Below are 21,211 nucleotides of genomic sequence, written 5' to 3'. Positions count from 1 at the left end.
GTGAGACCAAACCTAAATGTGTTTGATCAGTTGTGTGACAATGTATTATTCAGCAAAGGACACGAAGGAACTCATAGATCAAGGGTTAACAGGACACTCCACAAACTGCAACTTGATAATTCCTTTATTTGCAATGCTCCATTTCCTCATCTTTCAGTTACCGATGCAAAAAGAATTCCTTAAATAATAAAGAAAGCAAAAACATATTTACAAAAATCCCAATACAACTAATCAATGGATTATCGAAAGCGTCTTTGCATCTGGATAACTGCCATCTCTGCTGGAAAAGGATACGTAGCATTACATCATTAGCAATTTATTCATTATTTCAGAAAAATAAAACAGAAAAAATCATATATTTACAGAACTCTCCTGAAATGTGTTTCCACTTAGAGCAGAAAAGGCTTTCGGATCACTTCTGTGTTTTTTTTTTTCCTTTTTCTTTTTATATATATATCTTGTCAAGTCAATTTCTGCTTTCAATGTGTTCAAGTTTTAACGTGGATGGGGTTTAAGTATGCCTCTGCAGGGTTCTCCCTGACTTGAGTGTAGGGAGACCAGCTCGTGTTAGGTACTGAGGAAGATTAGTCGGGTCTCAGATAGGGTTGGTTGACTGCAAGGGGGTGGGAGACAGCATGGCTTGAAAGGAAGCATCGAGATCATCCCTAGTAGTCAATAGTCTAGTCTCAGGCTCAGAGTCCCTTAGATTCTGTCTTCACAGGTCCCATCTCAGCAAAGAGGAGGTGGTTATAAAATTAAATAAAAACAAAACAAAAAAATGAACGTGAGTTATGGTTAGTCAGCAAGGTACATTTTTTCTAGGAAATCTCCCACTTTATCATCATTAATACAAACACACTTCAATCATGCTGCACACTTCAGTAAAGGACAAAAGACATAAGAGCTCTGTTCATTTCGATATCTCACACACCCACACACACGTTACCACATTGACACCCAAGTTCCCCTGCAACATGCTCAGTGATTCACCCCCGCCGTCACCACTTGGATCACACGATGAGGAAAAGCGTTTCCCCAGAACCATAAAAAGAGCAGCGTGTTGGTTTGTACGTGTCTTTCTCAAATGTCAAAAATGTTTATGCAACGGACGTAGGCCATTCGACGCATAGTTTACCAAGCAATCCTGCTGCATCGTTTCTCATGGGGTTATTCTAGGGCCGGGGCCACAAGCAGGTGTGAACAGAGAACGGGAAGCAAGAGAGAAGGAGCGGGAAAGACAGTTGATTGTTTTTTCTTTTTTTTTTACCAGTCCTCCCCCTCACGAACAAAAAAAAAAAAAAAGATATCCTCATTGAGGATTGATTAAGTCCGCCTGTGTAGGCCGTGTAGTCTGTAACCGGGTTCCCAGCGAACCCCCCCACCCCCCCTGCCAAAGACAGGAGGGGGGGGGGGGGGGTGGAGGCGGGTCATTATTCTTTGTCGGACTCCTCCTCTGCCTCACGGAGCCAGGTGAAGAAGGTGGTGACAGACTTGAGCGCCACACCCTTGCCGGTCTGCTCTGCGGGGTCCTTGCTGGACTCCCACTTGTAGAAGGTCTCCTCTTTGATGACGTCCTCGTCGTACAGGTTGTCGAAGAACATCCGCAGCAGGTCTGTGGACACGCCGAGCACAGGGCGGGGTTAGGGTGGAACTGCTACTATACCGGTAGGGCCCTATGAAATCTGTTTTATTTTTTCCAAATTCCGTTTTATTTTTTTCCAAATTCCATTTTTTCCGTTTTAATTTTCATGAATTCCGTTTTACACTTAAAGCTATTAAAATCCTCAGAACGAGTGTCAAATAAGTGCGAACGAATAACATTCAATCAGATAGAAGACTACATTTATTAAAACATCACAACATTGCTCTGTTTTTAGTGCTTCAAATAAAAACAACATGACATAAATATTAAAGTGCTTATAAACTCTTTTTTTATAAACTCCATCCCATCACTTCACCAACTTCATCGTTTATATGGATTTTGGACTTCAAGTGGTCATCGCACGTATCTTTGCGTTTCCAATCGATAGTATGTTGACATATTCTACAAAACAGCTGATCACCTGAGTGATAGAAGTGTTTTGGATATTGTTCGGCTCCGAATTTGAGGTTAGAACCGAATTACGGGCGCTTCAACTTCTTCTTCGACTTCTTGTTAGGAGCGGGACCTATTGTTTGCGTGGTGGACCGGGGATTTTTTTTAACATTGTTGTGGGAGTGACTGCTAAACATTCAGTGACGTTAATGTCACCCGTGTTGTTTCCCTTTTCCCTCGAAACTGAATTTCACCAAAATAATGGCGAAATCCGCTGCATATTGTAAATGTGACGTGTGATGTGCCTTGTCCCGGTTACATGTTATATGTGCTGAAGAACAGGAACCTGCTGGAAATCAGTTATTTTACTAAGACAGGCCTGTTTTAAATTGTAACTTTGTTACTTTTAATACTTTCCTGCTTTATAAAAAAAAAAAAAATATATATATATATATCAATAGATTACGTTTTTATTGTCCGATTCCGTGATTCCGTCCACATTTTTGTTATCGCGGAATTCATAGGGCCCTATACCGGGTCAGGGCGGAGCCGCTACTAAACCGGGTCAGGGCGGAGCCGCTACTAAACCGGGTCAGGGCGGAGCCGCTACTAAACCGGGTCAGGGCGGAGCCGCTACTAAACCGGGTCAGGGCGGAGCCGCTACTAAACCGGGTCAGGGCGGAGCCGCTACTAAACCGGGTCAGGGCGGAGCCGCTACTAAACCGGGTCAGGGCGGAGCCGCTACTAAACCGGGTCAGGGCGGAGCCGCTACTAAACCGGGTCAGGGCGGACCCGCTACTAAACCGGGTCAGGGCGGACCCGCTACTAAACCGGGTCAGGAAGGACCTGCTACTAAACCGGGTCAGGGCGGACCCGCTACTAAACCGGGTTATGGGGAGGGTATGATGGAGTCCTTAAAGCGGCGGGCTCGAATCAAAAATGATGTTCCTCCCAAAAACATTTTGCATTATTCATTTTAACGACTCAAGCACGTTCAACCCAGATCAGTCCCATTAGATCAGATGTCGAGTTCTCATTAGTCAATCCCCAGGTTCCTCACCAGTGACCCACGACGCAGACCTAGGCAACACTAATCCCCTTTTCGCCCCCATCCTTCTTACGCAACCATTCACGGCTCCTAACTTTGCCTACGTTTGGTACCGTCCACTAGGGTTGGGAAAAATAGTCGATTCTTCGATGCATCGCGATTCTCTCTGGAACGAGTCCGTCTCGATGCAGATAAATTAATAATCGGAATTAAAAATATATATTTTTTGCCTGCTGCAACATTCTGTTCGCCAGAGAGGGATAATTTTTGTAATTTTAAAATTATTGAATTTATCTTCAGTGTGTATTGGCCAATCTGATTTGTCTTGACACGATTGCGATTCAGCCTAGGCAAAGCATGCGCGCAAACTCACAGCCAAGTTTATTCATCTGTTGATGTCTTTAATGATCATCACAAAAGTAGGAAGTGATTAGCAAACTCTGAGTAGCAAACCCAGATGTATGCATATATTTTTGAAAACCACGCATGGAAATGTACATAAAAAAAATTGTTGCATCGAGATGCATCGATAATCGCTTCAGAATCGAATCGTTGACCTCATCATCGGAAACGAATCGTGAGGTGCCAAGAGATTCCCACCCCTACCGTCAACATTTACCCCACTCTCCCGCCCATAGGGAGGGAGGGAGGGAGGGAGGGAGGGAGGGAGGGAGGGAGGGAGGGAGGCGTGGGTCACGGTGCTTGCGCATTGCTCCGGGTTCAAACCGTGGCAGGTCCCTTTCAAAGCAGCCGGGCTCCACTCACTTGCAGGCTGCTCCATGTGCACCATGAGGGCCTGCAGGGCGTAGAGAGCCTGGAGCTCTTTGGGCTCGTCGCTCAGGTACTTCAGCAGCAGGCTTCCCCTCTCGCTGATCTTCTTCCCGTCCACCTTGTAGAGGTTGTCGCCTTGAGGAGCAGCATCACAAACAACGATAAGAGGGTCGTTCCTACGGCCAGCAGACGCGTCAAGGTGAGCGACCTCGATGGGGATACTCACAAATGATGGCGGACTGGCACACGGACGTCATCAGCGCTCGCACAAACGAGTTGCCGGTGGATTGCTGCGCGTCCAAGTTAGCCTGGGGTCAAACCGGAAAATACCACATCCTTGTTCAATACGGGATTCTGATTGGTCAATCGTGCAAAGGGTGTGAATCGTTTTCCGATAACGGTCAAATACAGCTGATTAAGTCTACGGAACCGGGCTACAGACAAAATTAACAAACATTCAAATAACTTTGTTAACCGGGTAAGAGGAATTAATCAGGGGTGGTACGCATTGAGCTTGGCTTTAGCTCGGCGCATTATCACAAACAATTTTCCAACACGTTGTCGTGTCCACCTTACGCAAGAGACCCATCGGCGGAATCACACAGCCCAACACGGACTGCATCAGGCAGACCACCCACCTCCACCCAGTCGATGATCCGCTGGTTCTCGGCCTTGTCCTGGATGAGCCTTTCCAGCTGCTTGCTGATCTCCTCGTTGGTCAGGGGCTTCTTCTCCGGCCCCTCAGACCCCTCGGTGTCCAACGTGAACTCCAGGTGCTGAACGAGCAGGAAAAACACAGCGGCGTCAGGAGCGAGGCCCACTCATGGTGCTCCTACAGCCACCTTCTGTCCCGTCCCACTGACCTGCTCAGTCACAAACTTGTTGACGTCCACATCCTTGGACAAGAACTCGCTCCAGTTCAGGCCCGCCTCGTTCCACATGGCCCCGGCCTTTTTGTGGGTCTGATGGAAAGACAAATACGGGGGCAGTTGAGGGCTCATGTTTGGACGGGGGTCGTCGTGAAGGCAGTTTCCAGAAATGAAGGTTTATGGTTAGAGATAAGGGGCGCTGGTTAGGGCACAGACACTGCAGAGGTTAGGAGGCCGTTAGTGAAGGATGAGGAAGTACATACCATTCCTTTGCAGAGCAAAGTGAGAATCTGTGCCAGCAGAACGCCGGCCATTCCCAAAGGCACTAGAGGCTTGGAGATTTCCCTAAACGCATGAAGACAATGTTTGACAATGTTAATACAACTCATTACATTGTCATTTTCATGATAATTTCATTACTGCTTTAACGGTATAACCATAACATGAAAATCCAAATTCTTCGCCTCCCCAAATAGACTGGCTGACTCAATTATCTTTCTTTAATAAACATTAATGTCATCCTAGTGTAAATAAATGAAAGGCTTCGTCCTACAGAGGGCGCTACAGATGAAGAGCCTCTATTCATTTACTCTAGCAGTTTTACATAAACAGTGTTCTGTTCGACCAACTTCTTTGAACCAAAAGTCAACGTTTAACAACAAACACAAAACTTAAGGATTAGTTCAGATTAGAATAGGGCAATATTAACGTCATAGATGTACATATTTTATCAGCACAAAGAAATCGTTGCAGTATCGTATTGCGAGCTCCCTGCCAATTCCCTTCCATAATGTCTGGGACAAATCACAGCCATTGGGCCAATGTGACACATTTATCCATTCCCGGTCCCCAAAGGGAAGGGGCAGAGACCAATGCGACGCATTATCCAGAAATGGGGGCCACACCTGAAGAGCTGCTCCATGGGGATCCCTCCCTCCTGCAGCATCGGGACGATCTGCTCCGCCAGGTACAGCCAGATGTGAGGGACGTCTATGGCCATGTCCTCGGCCATCTCCAGGGTCTCCTGAAGCCTGGGACAAAGACACGGGGAAAAAAAATCAGGTCAAACCCGCAGCACCGGCCTACTCATTCACTCCCGTTCCCACGGGTGCAGCGGGGGGCCGGCGGCGGCGGTGGATTCCACCCACCCTTTGTAGTACTGCGCTGGGGGCAGTGTTCCAGCCTTGATGAGCTGATGCATCAGGTGGCCCAGGTGGGCCCTGGCGGCGGGGCTGCGCTCCAGTGTCGACTCCACGCCGTTCCGGACGAACACAAACAGCAGCGAGGCACTGTTCATCTCGGACACGCACTGCAGCGCCTCCTACAGGTTTGGGGGGGGGGGACACATGCAGAAAGGCGTTAGCCCCTCCATGTGGTGTTTTATAATGTTGATGAGGTGTGGGGGAGGAAGAGCCGGGCGTGCGTCGCGTACCTTCAAGTCGTTTATGTGGATGTACTCCTCGATGATGGCGTTGGACTTCTTATCCATCTCCTCCTCGCTCAAGGCCGGTTTGGAGGCGGCGGCGGGGGGAGGGGTTGCGTCACGCCCGGGCTTCACTGTGGGAGAAAGCAAAGCAAAACACCACAAAAGGGAAACATCCATCAATGTCCATGCCTGTGGGTAGCTACACCAAACGATAATTAAATAACTACACCTTGTCAACCTGTCCCCAAAATGCGATACTCAATTCAATTTCTTTTTTATATATAGTTCAAAATTAGGGGATTTAGCAAGACGCTTTTATCTAAAGCGACTTACAATGAGTTCATTTGTCAGAAGAGAAAAAAAACAACTATCAGCATATATTGTGCATGACCTGAACAATGTTCCCCCCTGCGTTAACCTTTCACCGTGATCCCAGGGCTGTAACCGGGCATCACCCAGGACCCATGGACGCGCTCTCTACCTGCAGGCTCCTTGCTGGCGGCACGGTCCCGTCTGACCCGGTCGTCGGTCATGCTGGACACGCGACGCACGGGCTCCGTGGGCCCCCGGCCGCCGTCGCCGCCGGGCTCATGCGACTCGCGGCTGAAGCTGCGCTTGGTGATGGTCGGCCGGCCGCCACCGTCGCGTCCCTCCCGGCGCTCGAAGCGGTCAAAGCCCCGGTCGTTTCTGTCCCTCTCCCCGCCGCGGTCGCGGCTGGAGCTCGACCTGAGGAACACAAAAACAAACAGGGGTTGTGGTCGACCCAGGACGACGGGGACAGGGGACCAAAGGCCGGACTCGGGGATTAAAAGCGCGCAAGAGGACTGCGCTCACCTTTGAGGAACTCTGCGGTCGGCGTCGCCTGACGGCGGGCCAGACTGCTGCAGGGCCGAGAAGCGGTTCACAGTGCTGGTGGCCGGGCGACCGGACTCTGTCAAACGGAACGGCAAAGACCGCTTAACACAACGGTCTATTTCTTAAAAAGCATGTCGAGTGTCGACAGGGGGATAAGCGTTTTGTTCTTACCCTGCTCTGCGCCAGGGGCTTTCGACCCCGTCCCCCCACTGCTGCCTTTGGTCCAGTTACCGAAACCTCTCCCCCCGGGGGCCAACCGCTGGTCGTCAACGTCCTGAGCACCGGGCTACAGGACACAAGTACAGCGAGCCCGTCACACAACGCTCGGGTAACGGTCTGGGCAGTAAGGCGAGTTGGGTCGGTAGAGCTTAACCTCCGACGGTCAGGGGTAGCAAACGCACCTTGTTGATGATCTTGCTGAAGCGGGTCGTGTCGATGGGTCTGTTGCCCTTGGAGATGGGCACCGTGTTCCAGCCCTCGTCCTGGACCTGACTCCCACGGCCGCCTCCCTGTGCATGGTGTCCTCGGCCTCCCATATTGCCGCCACCGCCGCCGCCTCCCATCCGGCCTCCACCACCGCCGCCTCCTCCTCCTCCTCCATCCTTCTTGGAAAGCATCTGCTGCTGGACCTTGATCTGCTCCCTGTGCTCTTCTGCCTCAGCATCCTTGTGGATCTGCTCGATGGTTTTGGGGCCCTGCTCCCCTCTGCGAGGCACCCACTTGCACTGCACCCGGGAAGATAGATTGAACGGTTATTAGTGGCCCGCGTTCTGAGGGCCCTCAATAGAAACACTCAAGTTCCAACGAAGTCACACAACTCTGAACGGGTACTTTAACTAAAATGGTGGTTTGTACATTGTACAACGAGTCAATGAAATCGCACCGTGACTATTAAAGGGCTACTATCGTTACTAAAAGCATGGAAAGAAAAGTGTCAATACCCTTCGGAGGTCAATGACATCCAGCAGCATGAAGCGGATTCTGGAGGAGGTCTTTCGCTCCTTGATGATTTTGTCCAACTGGGCGAAGTACTGCTCCATGCGGGGCTAGGGGGACAAATAGACGTCAACGGCTGGACAACAGCCAGAAACTGTGCCCGGGTGCTTCACTCGACCATCAGACGACCAGCGGGTCTGGCCATACAGATGGGAGGCGAGTGGATTGCATGTTACCTTGGCCTTCTCAAAGTCCAGGTCTTTGCCGATGGTGGCGAGAAGCCTGCAGAGGCACTCCAGAGACTCTTCGTCGTGATTCTTCAGCAGCTTCACGACACAGTCGTGCATGATGGCCTCGGTGAGCATCTTCAGCTTGAACAGCTCACCGATGAACTTGATGTTGCCCAGTGACCGACGGCGAGCCTTGTCTTTGGAAGCCTGCAGCTCCACCTTCAGGCGGTCACGCTCTTCGTCCTGGAGAAAGGGTCATACAGAGATGAGTGAGGAATAAACAGGTACGGACTACATTGATTCGAACAGAGGGCCATGGTCAAAAGACTGTCCTGCAAGTGAGACAGACGTCGGGGTTTCCTCACGTCTTTAGATGCCTCCAACTCCTTCTGCTTCTTCTCAAAGATAACGTCGTCGTCTTGGTCCTTTTCAAACTCTTTTTGGCAGCGGTTGAGCAGGAGCTTTCTGAAGTTGACAGTGGCCTCTGGATTATCTGTGGTGGGGACTTTCAGCTGAGGACACAAGAACGCCACGTTAACCTACTGAAGGGAACTTGCGCGCATTAAACAAATGCAAAGAACTTGAAGGCGCAGGACTCACCCCCATAAGGCACCGGCACATGTTGGCGTAGGCCACGGAGAAGTTGGGCTCCGAGATGGCCTTCTCGAAGATGAGGTCGATGACACCCTTCAGCCTGGCCTCGGTGTCGATGGACATGTCCGTCACCTGCTTCATCAGCGCCTGGAACATCTGCGGCGTCAGCTTGTTGAGCACGCTGCGCACGCGCTTGAACAGCTCCTGGGTCTTGACCTCCTCGGGGTCGTCCTCCTCCGCGCCCTCCTCCGCGCCGCGGCCGCCCACGGCCTTCTTCACGCCGGGCTTCCAGGCCTTCTCCGCCTTGTTGAGCTGCACCTCGTTGTTCAGAGACATGCTGGTGATGATGATCTTCCTGGGCTCCTTCCGCTGGCCCTGCTGGGAGCGGCGCGGGCCGGGAGGCTGGCGGGGGGGGGGGGGGGGGGATGGATTGTGGATGACAGAGTCAGACATGACTGTAAAGTAATCCTTAAAATAATTGAAGGAACTAAATTTTAAGAAATTTAAGTTGAACTATTGACTTGTTGAGACGTGAACATCCCTCCCAGATCGGGCCTACCTCCCCTCTTACCGGGCCTCGTGGTCCGGGTCCCGGTCCTCCCGTCGACTGCCTACTGCCAAGGTTACCCAGGTACGAGGGGGTAAAGTCGGGTCCAACGTTCATCACACGGGCCGGGTCTGCAGGGCGCATTGGTGTCGCATTGGCCTACAATAATGCAAACCATTAGCTCCACAAACCAAATCAACCGGACAAGATGAACACATTCGGCACACAGTGGCGTCCCTGAACGCCATTTCCCCTTCTCTGTACATTTGATGATGCAATAGGTTGCGTTGCCTTGGAGGGGAAATGTGACGCTACCTTGTCCAGGATCACTTCGTTGATGAGCGGCAGACCTTCAGGTTTGTGCATGCTGGCGGTGATGAACTGGCAGCCCAGAAGGAAGTCCCTGTCGTACTGCTTCTTGTCCTCTGGGTTGATGGGCTTCCAGTTCTCTGCAAAGATGAGCCAGGTGTTATCAAAGTTAGATTCAAATTGAAGACCTAAAGGGGACGGGGACACACACACACACAGGCTCACCCACCCACACACACACAGGCTCACCCACCCACACACACACAGGCTCACCCACCACACACAGGCTCACCCACCCACACACACACACACACACAGGCTCACCCACCCACACAGGCTCACCCACACACACAGGCTCACCCACACACACACATACACAGGCTCACCCACACACACACACACACCTTCTTTGTACTGGTACTTCTTCTCAGCGGGCTCAGTTTTGGGCACAACTGGCTTTGGGTTCTGCTTGTCCTCCTTCTCCTCCCAGGTCTCATCAACAGCCTCTGACGCAGGCTTCTCAGCAGCAACAGGGGCAGCCGCGGCTGGCTCAGCCTGAACTGGTGAGGGCTCAGGGACCGGTGTGGCCGCCTGTTCCTGAGGGTAGAAAGAGATAAGTGGTAAAAAATTAGTTAAAAATTAGTTAAAAATGTCTAAGTGGAAATTTCCCTCTATTTCATTGTATGGATAATGTAGATTGTAGACCTCTTGAGAATTAGCCGTTATAAGTAGGCAACAGAGTAGTGGATACCCGACAGGATACTGTTCATTATTCCGAATCAGGGCTCATGAAACGCACCTCTTTGAAGGCATCCAGGAGGTCTCCAGTGGCCTTTTTGTTTAGCTCCTTCATGTTTCTCTTCTTCTTTGGCACAGACATGGCGGCTTCAAAACAACAAGAGGATTTCGTTAAAACTAGGACGGATAGATGACTACTTCAGAACTAAAGTCTGCAAACTCTGGCCCAGCCGTACCTTGCGTAGTAGAATCCTTGGCGGGGAGAGCGGCAGAGGCTTCCTCTGTCGTTTCCGTCGCCAACTCCTCCACCTCCTCCTCCTCCGCCTCCTCCACCTCTTTCTCCTGGGCAGGGTCTGCCACAGAGGCTTCCGGAGGCTGACAGCTCACAGGCTTTGCGAGCGGCGTGTCGACTTCGGGAGTGAGGTCCTCGGAGGCCTCGTCGGCTCCCTGAGCCAGGCCGTTGGAGAGAGGCGTCTCCGCTTGGGCGGCGGGCAGCTCGCTGGGGGAGGCCGCGGCCTCCTCCGTGGAGGCCTGGGGCTCCAACGCAGGCTCGGGGGCAGCTTTCGCAGCCTTCACCGGGGGGACGACCGCAGACTTCACCTCGGGGGGGACGACCACCGCAGCCTTCACCGGGGGGACGACCGCAGCCTCCACCGGGGGGACTACCGCAGCCTCCACCGGGGGGACGACCACCGCAGCCTCCACCGGGGGGACGAACACCGCAGCCTTCACCGGGGGGACGACCGCAGCCTTCACCGGGGGGACGACCGCAGCCTTCACCGGGGGGGGGACCGCAGCCTTCACCGGGGGGGCGCTCGAGGCCTTCACCGGGGGGGCGCTCGAGGCCTTCACCGTGGGGACGACCGCAGCCTTCACCGGGGGGGCGCTCGAGGCCTTCACCGTGGGGGCGCTCGAGGCCTTCACCGTGGGGGCGCTCGAGGCCTTCACCGTGGGGGCGCTCGCCGCCTTCACCGGGGGGGCGCTCGCCGCCTCGACGGCGGTCGCGCTGGAAGGGGTCACCGGCGCCGGGGGCCCAGCGGCGGGCTCCTTCTTCAGCTTGGCAACGGTCGACTTCTCCGGTTCAGACTTCTTCGCCACCTCAGGTTTCTTCTCCTCCTCCTTCTCCGGCGTCCTCTCGGCGGCGGACGGAGCGACGGGCCCGGCCCCGCCGCGTTTGGCTGCCGACGCGGCCGGCGGGGGAACAGGGGCGTCGACCGTGTCGCTGACCTCGGCCTCTGGCTCGGGTTCTGCGGCCGGCGGGGGGGATGGTGGAGGCAGCACAGCGGGAGCGGGGGGCTGCTGCTTTTGCTCCTCTATCAATGGAGGGGGGGCCTCGACTGCGGCGGCCACCGCCGGCTTCGTGAGGGGTTCAGCCGACACTAGCTCCGGGGTCACCGTCTCCAGTGGGACCTCTGGGACGGGGCTGGCGGAGGCTGGAGGTGGAGTTTCAACGCTGGCAGCAGATTCCGTACTTTCATCTGGACGGGAGACCAAACACAGGGGACCAAATTGGAGGGGGGGAGGGGTATTTTTAACATATCGTTAGACACATAGCATAATTTCGTCTTATTTTGGCCAAATCTAACTTAACTCTATGAGAGTCAAATGTTATATTTAACTTAACTCTATGAGAGTTAACTTAACTCCTACCTTAACTCTCATAGAGTTAAGGAGTTGAGTTAAGCCTATCAGAGGGTCTTTTATACAGTCATCTATAGGATTATGCATTTCTGACCCTAAATACAAGATTAACCTTAAAATATTATTTTAATAAATTAAAATATTACTAAAATATTACTAACAATATACAATTTAAAGTATACAAGCTTTTAATGCACATTCAAATGGTTGCAAAATACCGAGTGACTCACCAGTTCCTGAAACAATAGTCTGTGTAACGTCACCATTCAGGACAGGACTATCTGACGAGGCCTTAAAATAAAGGGATACATATTCAGCAAAATAATGCTAGCAAAGGAAATGCATTCTAGAGGAACCATAAAAATGGCATGCATGACTTTAGTACAAATCAATCATAATAAAAATGGCCTTCCTACACATGAACCATCTGACTTGTTTGTTTCGCACCAAACTCCTTTACTTCCCCTTCCTACAGTTATGAAGACGCTCCAACACACTACACCATTCTGTGATAGTTGAATGCCCTTATTAAGGGAATGAAATGGGGGACGTTATGGAAGTGTGGGAGATACATTAAAAAATACAGAGCTTTCTTTACATCGGTGTGATATAGTACACCAGTGAATTCTGAAACAACTATTTCAACCATCGTCGGGAGTCGGGACTGAGGGCATGATAATACTTATAGGCAGGGATAACATAATCTGAGGCATCCACTTTAAATCTGAATGCTACATGGTAGATAACATTACAGTGCTGAAGACCTTTGCACAGTATACACCCAGAATTTCTGTTTAAATAACTTATTTCCAATTGACACATCCATGTTCCAGCACACTGGATTAGGATGACATGTGAAACCAACCAGTCTGGCACATACAACAACTGAACATGATACTTAAAATATACAATAAGTGCTTAAATTATGGCACTTAAAAATAGTAGTACTTTACATTGTGTAGCATCCTTTCCTAGCCATCTTGTTGTGTACGGGGAATAGGTTAACCAAGCAATTGTAAATACTTAACTTGTCTATGAACATCTTTACTTTACAGACAGTATCAATAAAGCAATATCGTTTTTCTTCTGACAAATGTACTTATTCTAAATCACCTTTGGATTAAAGAGTCTGCCAACGTCCTAAAATGTAAATGTCAGATGAAGAAAGCCCTAAAATGTAAATGTGACATGAAGAATGTTTCAAACCCCACCGATAGTGCCCTCTTGTATACGTATCCACCCCTACCTGTGGTGGCGTTGGTGTGGAAGTGGCCCTTCCACCTGACATGATCTCTTCCGTGATGTCCTTCCCACCCTGGTTAGGGTCTCGTATTCTGATCTGAGTAGAGGAAAGAGCAAAATATAAAAAAGGTAGGACTTGGACTGAACACCTATCCACTGTAGACCAATGCGAAACTACGCAGCTCTCCTTTCACTGCCGGCCTACTGGTTCGATAGACAAACTCAATGTGACTGGCTTTTTTGAGGCAAAAGAGAAAGTTCTACATTGAGAGGACAAAGGGTTCTGTCCATTCAATCGTTTTGACCTCAGCCGGGAGGCCACATCCGCTCCCCTGTTCGTTGTGATGACCTACCGGTATACGTTCCCTCTTAGGCGGGCCTTGTGGCTGGGCTGGAGGTTGCTGAGGAGGCGGGGCTTGTTGCGGTTGCTGGGCGGGACTGATTATGACCGGCGCAGGCTGGACACTCTGAGTGAACTGAGGCTGTGCTGGATAGTACGCTCCAGCTGAAAGGTGAAGAGCAAAGAAAAACTGCCATGTCTCTCTGATTTTGAACCTCAAAATAATCCAAACATAAAAGTTTAAATAGTGGCCAAATGGCTTTCAAAAGGTCATATCTACAGTCCTTTTATGATCATTTACTGATGATGATCAGGTTATCGGCAGTGCTTTTCCATAATGGCAGTTTTTCTGAACCTCTTATTTGTTGGGTAACTGCCAATCTTGCACCAAATAAAACAAGATGGCAGTCACAAAATTACCATCTGCCCAAAGGCTGGAAATGAGGACACTCGATGACTAGAAAAGGACGAGTTATAAGCCTGCAAAAGGCCTACAAAGTAGGGCTGGATATTATTTGGACACTTATTTACACTTTTTAAGAACCAAACGGCTGATGAAATCCAACACCGGTTAAATTCAAATATTTTATGTTCTTCTATGTACGGATTAAACCCTAAAAATACAGCTATATCAAAACAGACGCTCAGAATAGAAAGGACTCTACGAAGAAAAATCAATCAGTATTAAATCATCCAATCCCTGCCCAGCCCTACTCTACAAACGCAACGTATCCGCAGGCAAACCCAAATCAATAGACCAAATTCCCCGGGCATCGGTCAAAAGGTGCCATCGAAAGGCCGGCGCCGCAACGGGAACTTTTTTGCAACTGAAGCAAGCTGACCCAAAGCACAATTACACACAAAACACGCGCGCACACACACACACACGCGGCACTACTCACCGGGGTAGCGCTGGGGGGCGAGAGCAGTGCCATGGAGAGAGAGACGACCGTTCTCACGCCCGCCACCTCTCCCCCCACCGCCCCGCCTCTCCCGCGCAGCATGAGAGGGTTCTGAACCAACGTGGCAGAGGGGAGCAAAGGGTGCAAGGGGCGGGAGAAGGGAGGCGAGAGAGAGAGAGAGAGAGAGAGAGAGAGAGAGAGAGGAGAGAGAGAGAGAGAGAGAGAGAGGAGGAGGAGGAGGAGGGAGGGCAGGAAGAGACAGATGCAGAATGAGTTAATGAGAGGAAAACCAGAGGAAGCAGGGTGTTACGGCTGTGACTCGGCGAGACTGCAGAGTGAGAGAACACAGACTGAGAAGCAAAAAAAGTCAAGCCAGACCTCAGTACAACCAACCAGAGGCAGGACATACACAAGCCTGCCAGGCAAAGCCACCACACCTTCGATGCAACCATATCGGCCAGAAACAGGTGTATTCAACTGCATTGAGCACCTGGGGAGGGGGGGGGGGGGTTCAGGGCTGTGGTTGTGCTTGGCAGGCGTTTGTCAAGAGCAGAGATTTCTTACCAAAACCAGGGTATTCAGCGGGGCTAGTCCCAGGGAAGAAGCCTGCAGTGCCGGCTGTCACAGGGTACTGTTGGGTGGGAGCCATGTATTGAGGACGATACTGCAAAAAGATATGGGAACGCCAACGTCAGAGGATCCCAGAGATAGCAAGGCTCATATCGTCCCTCTACAGATCCAACACTTCCATTTCCGTTTAAGAACACTTTCCATACAAAATTGAGAATTTGTCAGAAACATGCGTCGTCTGATTGCATCGCAGTGGTGAAACCATCTACGGTACATGTTACACATCTGTCTAGGGCCGATCGATTATGAAAAAAAAATTGAAATGCATTTATTCATAATTTCTCTCCAAAAACACAGTTTGTAACTGAGAACTTTGAAATGTCCACTTAATCACATATAAAAAATATAAAATGTAATCTATTCCAACTCGATTATATTAGCTTGGTGCTCATTTCACTGAAAAAAAATCGAAATCGCGATAATATTTGAATAATCGCACGGCCCTATGTCTGTCACAGGGTGAGGGGATTCCACGTGTGAACCAACCTGGCCAGGGGGGATGAAATAGCCCTGCGGGGAGCCGGGAAAGGAGATCTGCTGCTGGGGAATCATCATCATCTGTGAGCCGGCAGGGTAAACATGAGTGGGTCCCACAGGCCGCGGGCCACTGCTGGTCTGCACCCTGGGGGCACTGGTGGGCATCGTAGGCCGGTTTGGGTAATAAGGCTGGCGGACATAGAGGGGAGGGGGGGAGCCACAATGAACACATATAGGGAGCGGGCGCAGCGCGTTTGCAGTTCACATTGTAAGCAGCCTACGTGGTAACAACACTTGGGCATGTTAAGTAACGTTGGTTGATGTGCGCGTGTGGTGGCAGACACTCGCTAGCTCAGCCCAGAGCTGAAAGCACAGCCCCTGGCGCAACTGCCGACGTGAGCAGTGCTCGGGTTTCACCAAGTCTAGAATGTATTGAATTTCATTCCTCCCAACTCTACCCAGGCTGGTTATACGTAACAGGGGGGGGGGGGGTCGTGGGGACAGGAGAAAGAGAAAAGCAGTTACCTGTAGTGCTCTGTATCCCCCCTTCAGCCGCACAATATATGAGCAAGAGAAGCAAGAGGGTGTGAGGTGAGATAAGGTGAAAACGAGGAAAATAGCACGCGGAAGGCAGAACGTAAAGGCTAAGTTGTGGTTCGACGTCGACGCAACGACCATGCAGTCTTGAACCTGTTTTGGTTCTGCGTCGGGTTTTGGTGAGCGGACCAATCAGCGCCCTCTCTGCTGCGTCGCCTCGACTCAATGTAAAAAAAAATTGGGAGGCGCACGTCAGTCCCTTGTGGTGGACACAAGGTGGGTTTGCAAGGACGTATTGCGTCCGTAAACCCCCTTGCGTTGTGTCGACGTGGATCCATAACTGAGCGTTAAGGCTCTGAGGTGCCTATAATGGCGTATAATGTACAATGGCGCGTTTCCACCGGAGGGTGCGGTTCACAAAAGGTGCAGCACGGATCGCGTTTGACTCGGACTGAGCCGTACTCTTCTCGCAGTACTCCGCCGTTAGGGTACCGGCAAGTTCGAGCTCCACACGCCCTCCGCTGATTGGTCGACACAATAATCACTTCCGGGCGACATGGCGAAAAACAAACCGACAGTAGGCATACCCGCAAGTTATTATTCTGGACAATCGACATGTCGCGCAGAACTTTAACTTGGGCGAACAAGGAGGTGGAGACGTTCCTCTGCAATCTTGGGTAGGAAGACGTGCAGAGGGAGCTGGTTTACGTAGCCGCCGCGGCGATCGACATCCGGCCTACCATAGGGGTACCGTCAGCGGTGGAAACGCGACCTCGGAACCGAGCTTGGCTATACCGCCCCCTCCCTACCGGACTGAGGCGAACCGAACCTAACCCTCCAGTGGAAATGCGCCATAAGGCCCTAGTCCTCAGACTTATTAATATACTTCATTTATAAACATAATGAAGGCATTAATACATTTACACACACAATTTGGACATGAGAATTAATTGGGACCTAATAGCGCAAAAGGGGGATTGCGGGAAACAGCCGAGTGGCATTTGCAAGTTTAAAATATATCTGACTAAATCGAACCCTGATATACAAGTTATTTAAACTCAAAACACTTGCACTCGGTGGCAGTGATAATCAGATAAAATAACTAATTGGTTGTAACATTCCGGAGAAATATTTTACACACACACACACACACACACACACACAGTGTTAGTACCTGTTGGTGTAACGCACGGGGCCCTGCCGCAAACTGGGAGGACAGCAAAAAGGGAATCAAGAAGTAAAGATCGACACAGAGGAAAAGGTAGAGAAAAACTGGCACAGATAGAGTTCCAACCCAAAGCATTACAGCAAAATGCAACCCGTTCAGAAGTCCATGTGAAAGTCAAGAAATGGGATAAAGTGATTTGGGGACACCATGCCAGAGGCAAGTACTGATCATAAAAGTAACACAAATGACCATACCTGTCTTGGTTGCGGAGCAGGGTTCATTTGTGGAAGTTGCGGGTTGGCAAAAACGAGAGAAGGGGGCTGTCCAGGGGCATAGCCAGCCTGGTTGGGTTTGAACAGATCGGGGAGGAACTGATGTTAGTAGACGGGGGGCAGACGTGTGCTTGAGTAAAAGAGCACTCGCCAAGCAAACCATGACAATTACAACGAAAGTGTAGTCCAATCATGTTTTTTGTAATACTTTTGCCTACATCTTTTGAATACATTCTTTATTATGTTGAGGTGACATAATTAAATAGTCAAAAATAAAGCCTTTACTGTCGCATATTGCCGTGGAGACTAAAACAGGGTAGGTTGCCAATGTTTACTGGTTGGCCCGGGTAGGTGGAGTTGCTACGCGTTCACAAGGTTTTACATAATGCCTAGTGGGGAACGTCCAAAAAATCTAAACTGAACTTGAAATGTATAGCAGCATAGCGTTACTCTGGTGGTCTATTCAAATAATCACGTGTTGAATATTCAACAGATATTCAGGCTCCGAGTTACAGCGATCTAACGCAGGGAGTTTATGAGTGCTGTTTGTCTGGTTATGTATAACTGCCAAGAAGATGGGGCTTCCAAGCAGAACGGTCGTGCAGCAACATTCCTCACTGTATCCAACTATATCTTTGGTTAGAATTTCTACACAATTTAGCAAATTACCAAGGTACCCAGCCCTTAACAATAGCCTCACTAAATCTTATCAAACCAGATACGTCTCATGTTTCGAAAGCACTACAACAGTAGAACTGCCTTGCCAATGGAGCTCCGGTGTGTGTGTGTGTGTGTGTAACGCATATAAACTGTAAAATTCAGGTTTACAGACTTTTGAATGTGTACATTGAAGCAGATGGGTTTCGCCACTAAAATAATATATTTCTTATTTGCGGCCATTTGATTTTATTTCTTTAAAGAACGAATCATCATTAATATCTGCACTGTTTACGAGTCAGTTAATGGTATTTCTTGCATCCCTAGAAGACCACAAGTTTCCATTCATATGTCAACAAAAATTACGATTTCTATGCTTACCTGTGTGAGTCCAGGGGAGGGGGCAGGGTGTGGGACAGACACGGGTCCTGTTATAGGCTGCGGTGGTTTATTCATTTCATGTGCTTTTGTGGATCTGCATCAGGCTTGCTCTGTCTTCGCAGAGTACCTAGAAAGAGTAGCCAAAACATAAGTAACATTGTTAAACCTTGTTAAAATATAATTGGTGGCTTGGATGAATTTGCCTTTACAATTAGTTGGGTTAAAAATATGGACGTCAGGGAGACGCAGTCGTAGATACACAGCTTTTCAAGAGACTACACAACTGACTAAGTAATGAGGGTGTGGTTGATGGGTCCTCCATTGATAAGAGGGATACCATCACCATGCACACCTAATCCACCATTCAAAAATAACGAAAAAAATTCCACTCGCTTACTTCCCAAATTGCATGAGTCCCAGTGTTAGGGCATATAGAACATTACAGCAATGCTAAAAGTTATTTTTCACCATCCATATATAATAAAAAATGTACAAAGGTGAACTTAGAATTGAGGCTCATCAAACATAGAGACCATATTCAGAAACTAACAAATCGTATGAAACATTACATTTCATTAATAACTAAAGCCAAGTTGGAATAAACATGTTTAAGTGGCGTTTTAAAGGAAAATGGATGTCCTGGGTCAAAGTTCATTTACTGTTTCCTAAGGCCCATGCTAATGCTAGCCACAGATGGAAGTTAATCCCATGCATTTACTGCTCAAATATACAGAATATATGCGTGATACACAATTGACACATCGGTTTTAAGCTTCGAGAAAATGTCAACACAAATGAAAATCAAACGATAGCACTTAAAGGCATCCGTGACAACTGGGCATAGAATACGTGTCACGCATTACGAGCGTATTAGCATTAGCCTGCTAGCAAGCCATCGGTACCATGCTTTTCTTGACAGTGCCTCCGCGTAGGAGCTGCCATATGGCTCCCAAAGCGGTGGTAGCTCAATGTCGGTATGACAGCCCCATCAGCACAAAAGCTACATTATTTAACGTGACACAAGAGTTGAGGGTGACTTTGCTACGTTAGTTTGATGAGTGGAGCTCTCATATTTGTCAAAAGTCTCAACATGAGACACCCATGGCTAGCTTGCTATTTTTTGTACCTTCTATTTTTTTCTTATTATAAATATTACGTGTGTACATGGCTGCCTCGGATGATTGATTGTTAAACGTTCACAAACACTTATAGCCTCGGTGACTCGGGGTATGATGGTTTAATTCTTAAGAGCCCCAGCAGACAGCAGATGCAACACCTTGGGGCCTATCAATCCGGCCACGACCACTTGACATTGGTCAGGAGTGGTAGACTAGTTCAGAACCTTTGCAAACGTCTCCCGTCAGCTTAATACAGGATCCAGCCAAACTATATCCAAATGAAAGCTACCGTTTTCATTCGGATGTAGTTTGCCTGGGTCCTGCAATGCCAATGTCACTTAAAAAACCCACTCAACGCTTACCAGGAGCGGAGTCGACGTCAAGCAATGGCATGATGTAACAATCCCCCATACTGATACTATAGCTGTAAACACAGACATGGTATTTGAAAAGTGGAGGACAAACACACCGGGAGTGAAAACGATATGCATGTTATAAGACATGACATGAAGACCCGATTCCTCGGCTGTCATGTCCTGGCAGCGATACGTGGTTAAGGCTAACAACTCAACACATTGAATGAATTAACAAAGTGAGGATCACTAATTGACTTGTTCATCCAACCTTGCTATTTTCATGTTCATTGCATTCAACTGATTAGTTATATACCTCGAATACATGCAGAATTGGATAGGTGCTGGTAAGCCGGTGGGGCCCTCTTCGATTAGCTAGCGAGCTAGCAAGCAAGTGTTTGCCTTTGACAAGAACGCAGCACCGCCGGAATGTGCCGGGCAGCTAGCAATGCTAACAGATATTAAGTCGTCTTACCAGGAATTTATGCTTTAGTGGTTCGAAGGGGGGAACCGGTCAACGGTGCACTATCTTCCCGTTAAAAGCAATGGGGTGTTTTCCTTTACCCCTTTCCTTGAAAAAGAGGACGCCCTTCTTAAACTTGTGATTTAGCAAGCTAGGTAGCTAGCCGGCAGATGGGGATGGCGCTACCGCTGTCACTTGCTATTTAAATCCCCGGAACGTGCAAAAGTGACAGTACACAAAATCAAATAATATAGGACTTCAGGAGTACTATTGGTCACTTCGATACCCCTGGACAAAGCCTCTGGACTGGAGGTCCATGATCAAGGCGCCGATGGTGACGGATTGCCGGTTGGGTATATACAGAACGGACGTTTCCACGGGCTTACAGCGAGGCCATAATGCGATGTTTCTTGTCGAGTGAGCCGGTGCGCCAAGCAAGTCGCATGGGCACTTCCGGGAAAAAATATGACGTTTCCCTTATCATGTGACAATAGTAATTTTATGTGTAACTATTATAATTATAGGGTATTTATAAAACTGATAGTTCTGAATAAGGCCAACCTTTAATTCCAAAACACATTGACAACATATTGTTTGACAAAATATTGATTATGTATAAAGAAAAATCGAGAAACATTCGATTTAGACTTTTCTAGGGGACGAAGGTGATAC

The 21,211-nt window shown here is 49.2% G+C and overlaps 1 protein-coding gene across 8 annotated transcripts; it reads right to left on the bottom strand.

Annotated features, from left to right (window-relative positions):
* Positions 1-91: 91 nt before the first annotated feature.
* Positions 92-20,985, bottom strand: eif4g1a (eukaryotic translation initiation factor 4 gamma, 1a). Of its 8 annotated transcripts, XM_056597614.1 has the most exons (33): positions 20,552-20,985; positions 18,606-18,732; positions 17,550-17,636; positions 17,302-17,334; positions 15,600-15,779; positions 15,048-15,147; positions 14,484-14,594; positions 13,595-13,746; positions 13,246-13,338; positions 12,230-12,290; positions 11,514-11,836; positions 10,595-11,474; positions 10,420-10,505; positions 10,025-10,217; positions 9,627-9,760; positions 9,324-9,470; positions 8,771-9,166; positions 8,536-8,682; positions 8,177-8,413; positions 7,946-8,050; positions 7,406-7,729; positions 7,176-7,290; positions 6,984-7,080; positions 6,631-6,875; positions 6,156-6,280; positions 5,872-6,044; positions 5,629-5,754; positions 4,987-5,068; positions 4,718-4,816; positions 4,493-4,630; positions 4,081-4,162; positions 3,849-3,989; positions 92-1,612 (listed from the first exon to the last, which is right to left on the bottom strand). In XM_056597614.1, exons 2-33 carry the CDS (start codon positions 18,678-18,680, stop codon positions 1,431-1,433), a joined length of 5,469 nt encoding a protein of 1,822 aa, XP_056453589.1. In that variant the 5' UTR covers positions 18,681-18,732; positions 20,552-20,985; the 3' UTR covers positions 92-1,430. The 8 variants fall into 8 exon arrangements, with proteins under 8 accessions (XP_056453589.1, XP_056453585.1, XP_056453584.1 ...); XM_056597610.1 differs by having other exon boundaries at positions 10,595-11,836; positions 20,393-20,985; XM_056597609.1 differs by having other exon boundaries at positions 10,595-11,836.
* Positions 20,986-21,211: the final 226 nt, after the last annotated feature.

The sequence above is a fragment of the Gadus chalcogrammus genome, chromosome 8 (assembly GCF_026213295.1).
Source record: "Gadus chalcogrammus isolate NIFS_2021 chromosome 8, NIFS_Gcha_1.0, whole genome shotgun sequence".
Lineage (NCBI taxonomy): Eukaryota > Metazoa > Chordata > Actinopteri > Gadiformes > Gadidae > Gadus > Gadus chalcogrammus.
This window is presented reverse-complemented; position numbering and strand designations above follow the sequence as displayed.

What these genes read in the sequence shown, in the direction of transcription:
- eif4g1a (XM_056597610.1), bottom strand. Translation starts at nt 18,680, where the DNA reads ATGAATAAACCACCGCAGCCTATAACAGGACCCGTGTCTGTCCCACAC. An exon ending in ACGAAGTGATCCTGGACAAG is followed by an intron (nt 9,471 to 9,626) that starts GTAGCGTCACAT and finishes GCATTATTGTAG; the next exon opens with GCCAATGCGACACCAATGCG. An exon ending in ATGTCATTGACCTCCGAAGG is followed by an intron (nt 7,730 to 7,945) that starts GTATTGACACTT and finishes TCCCGGGTGCAG; the next exon opens with TGCAAGTGGGTGCCTCGCAG.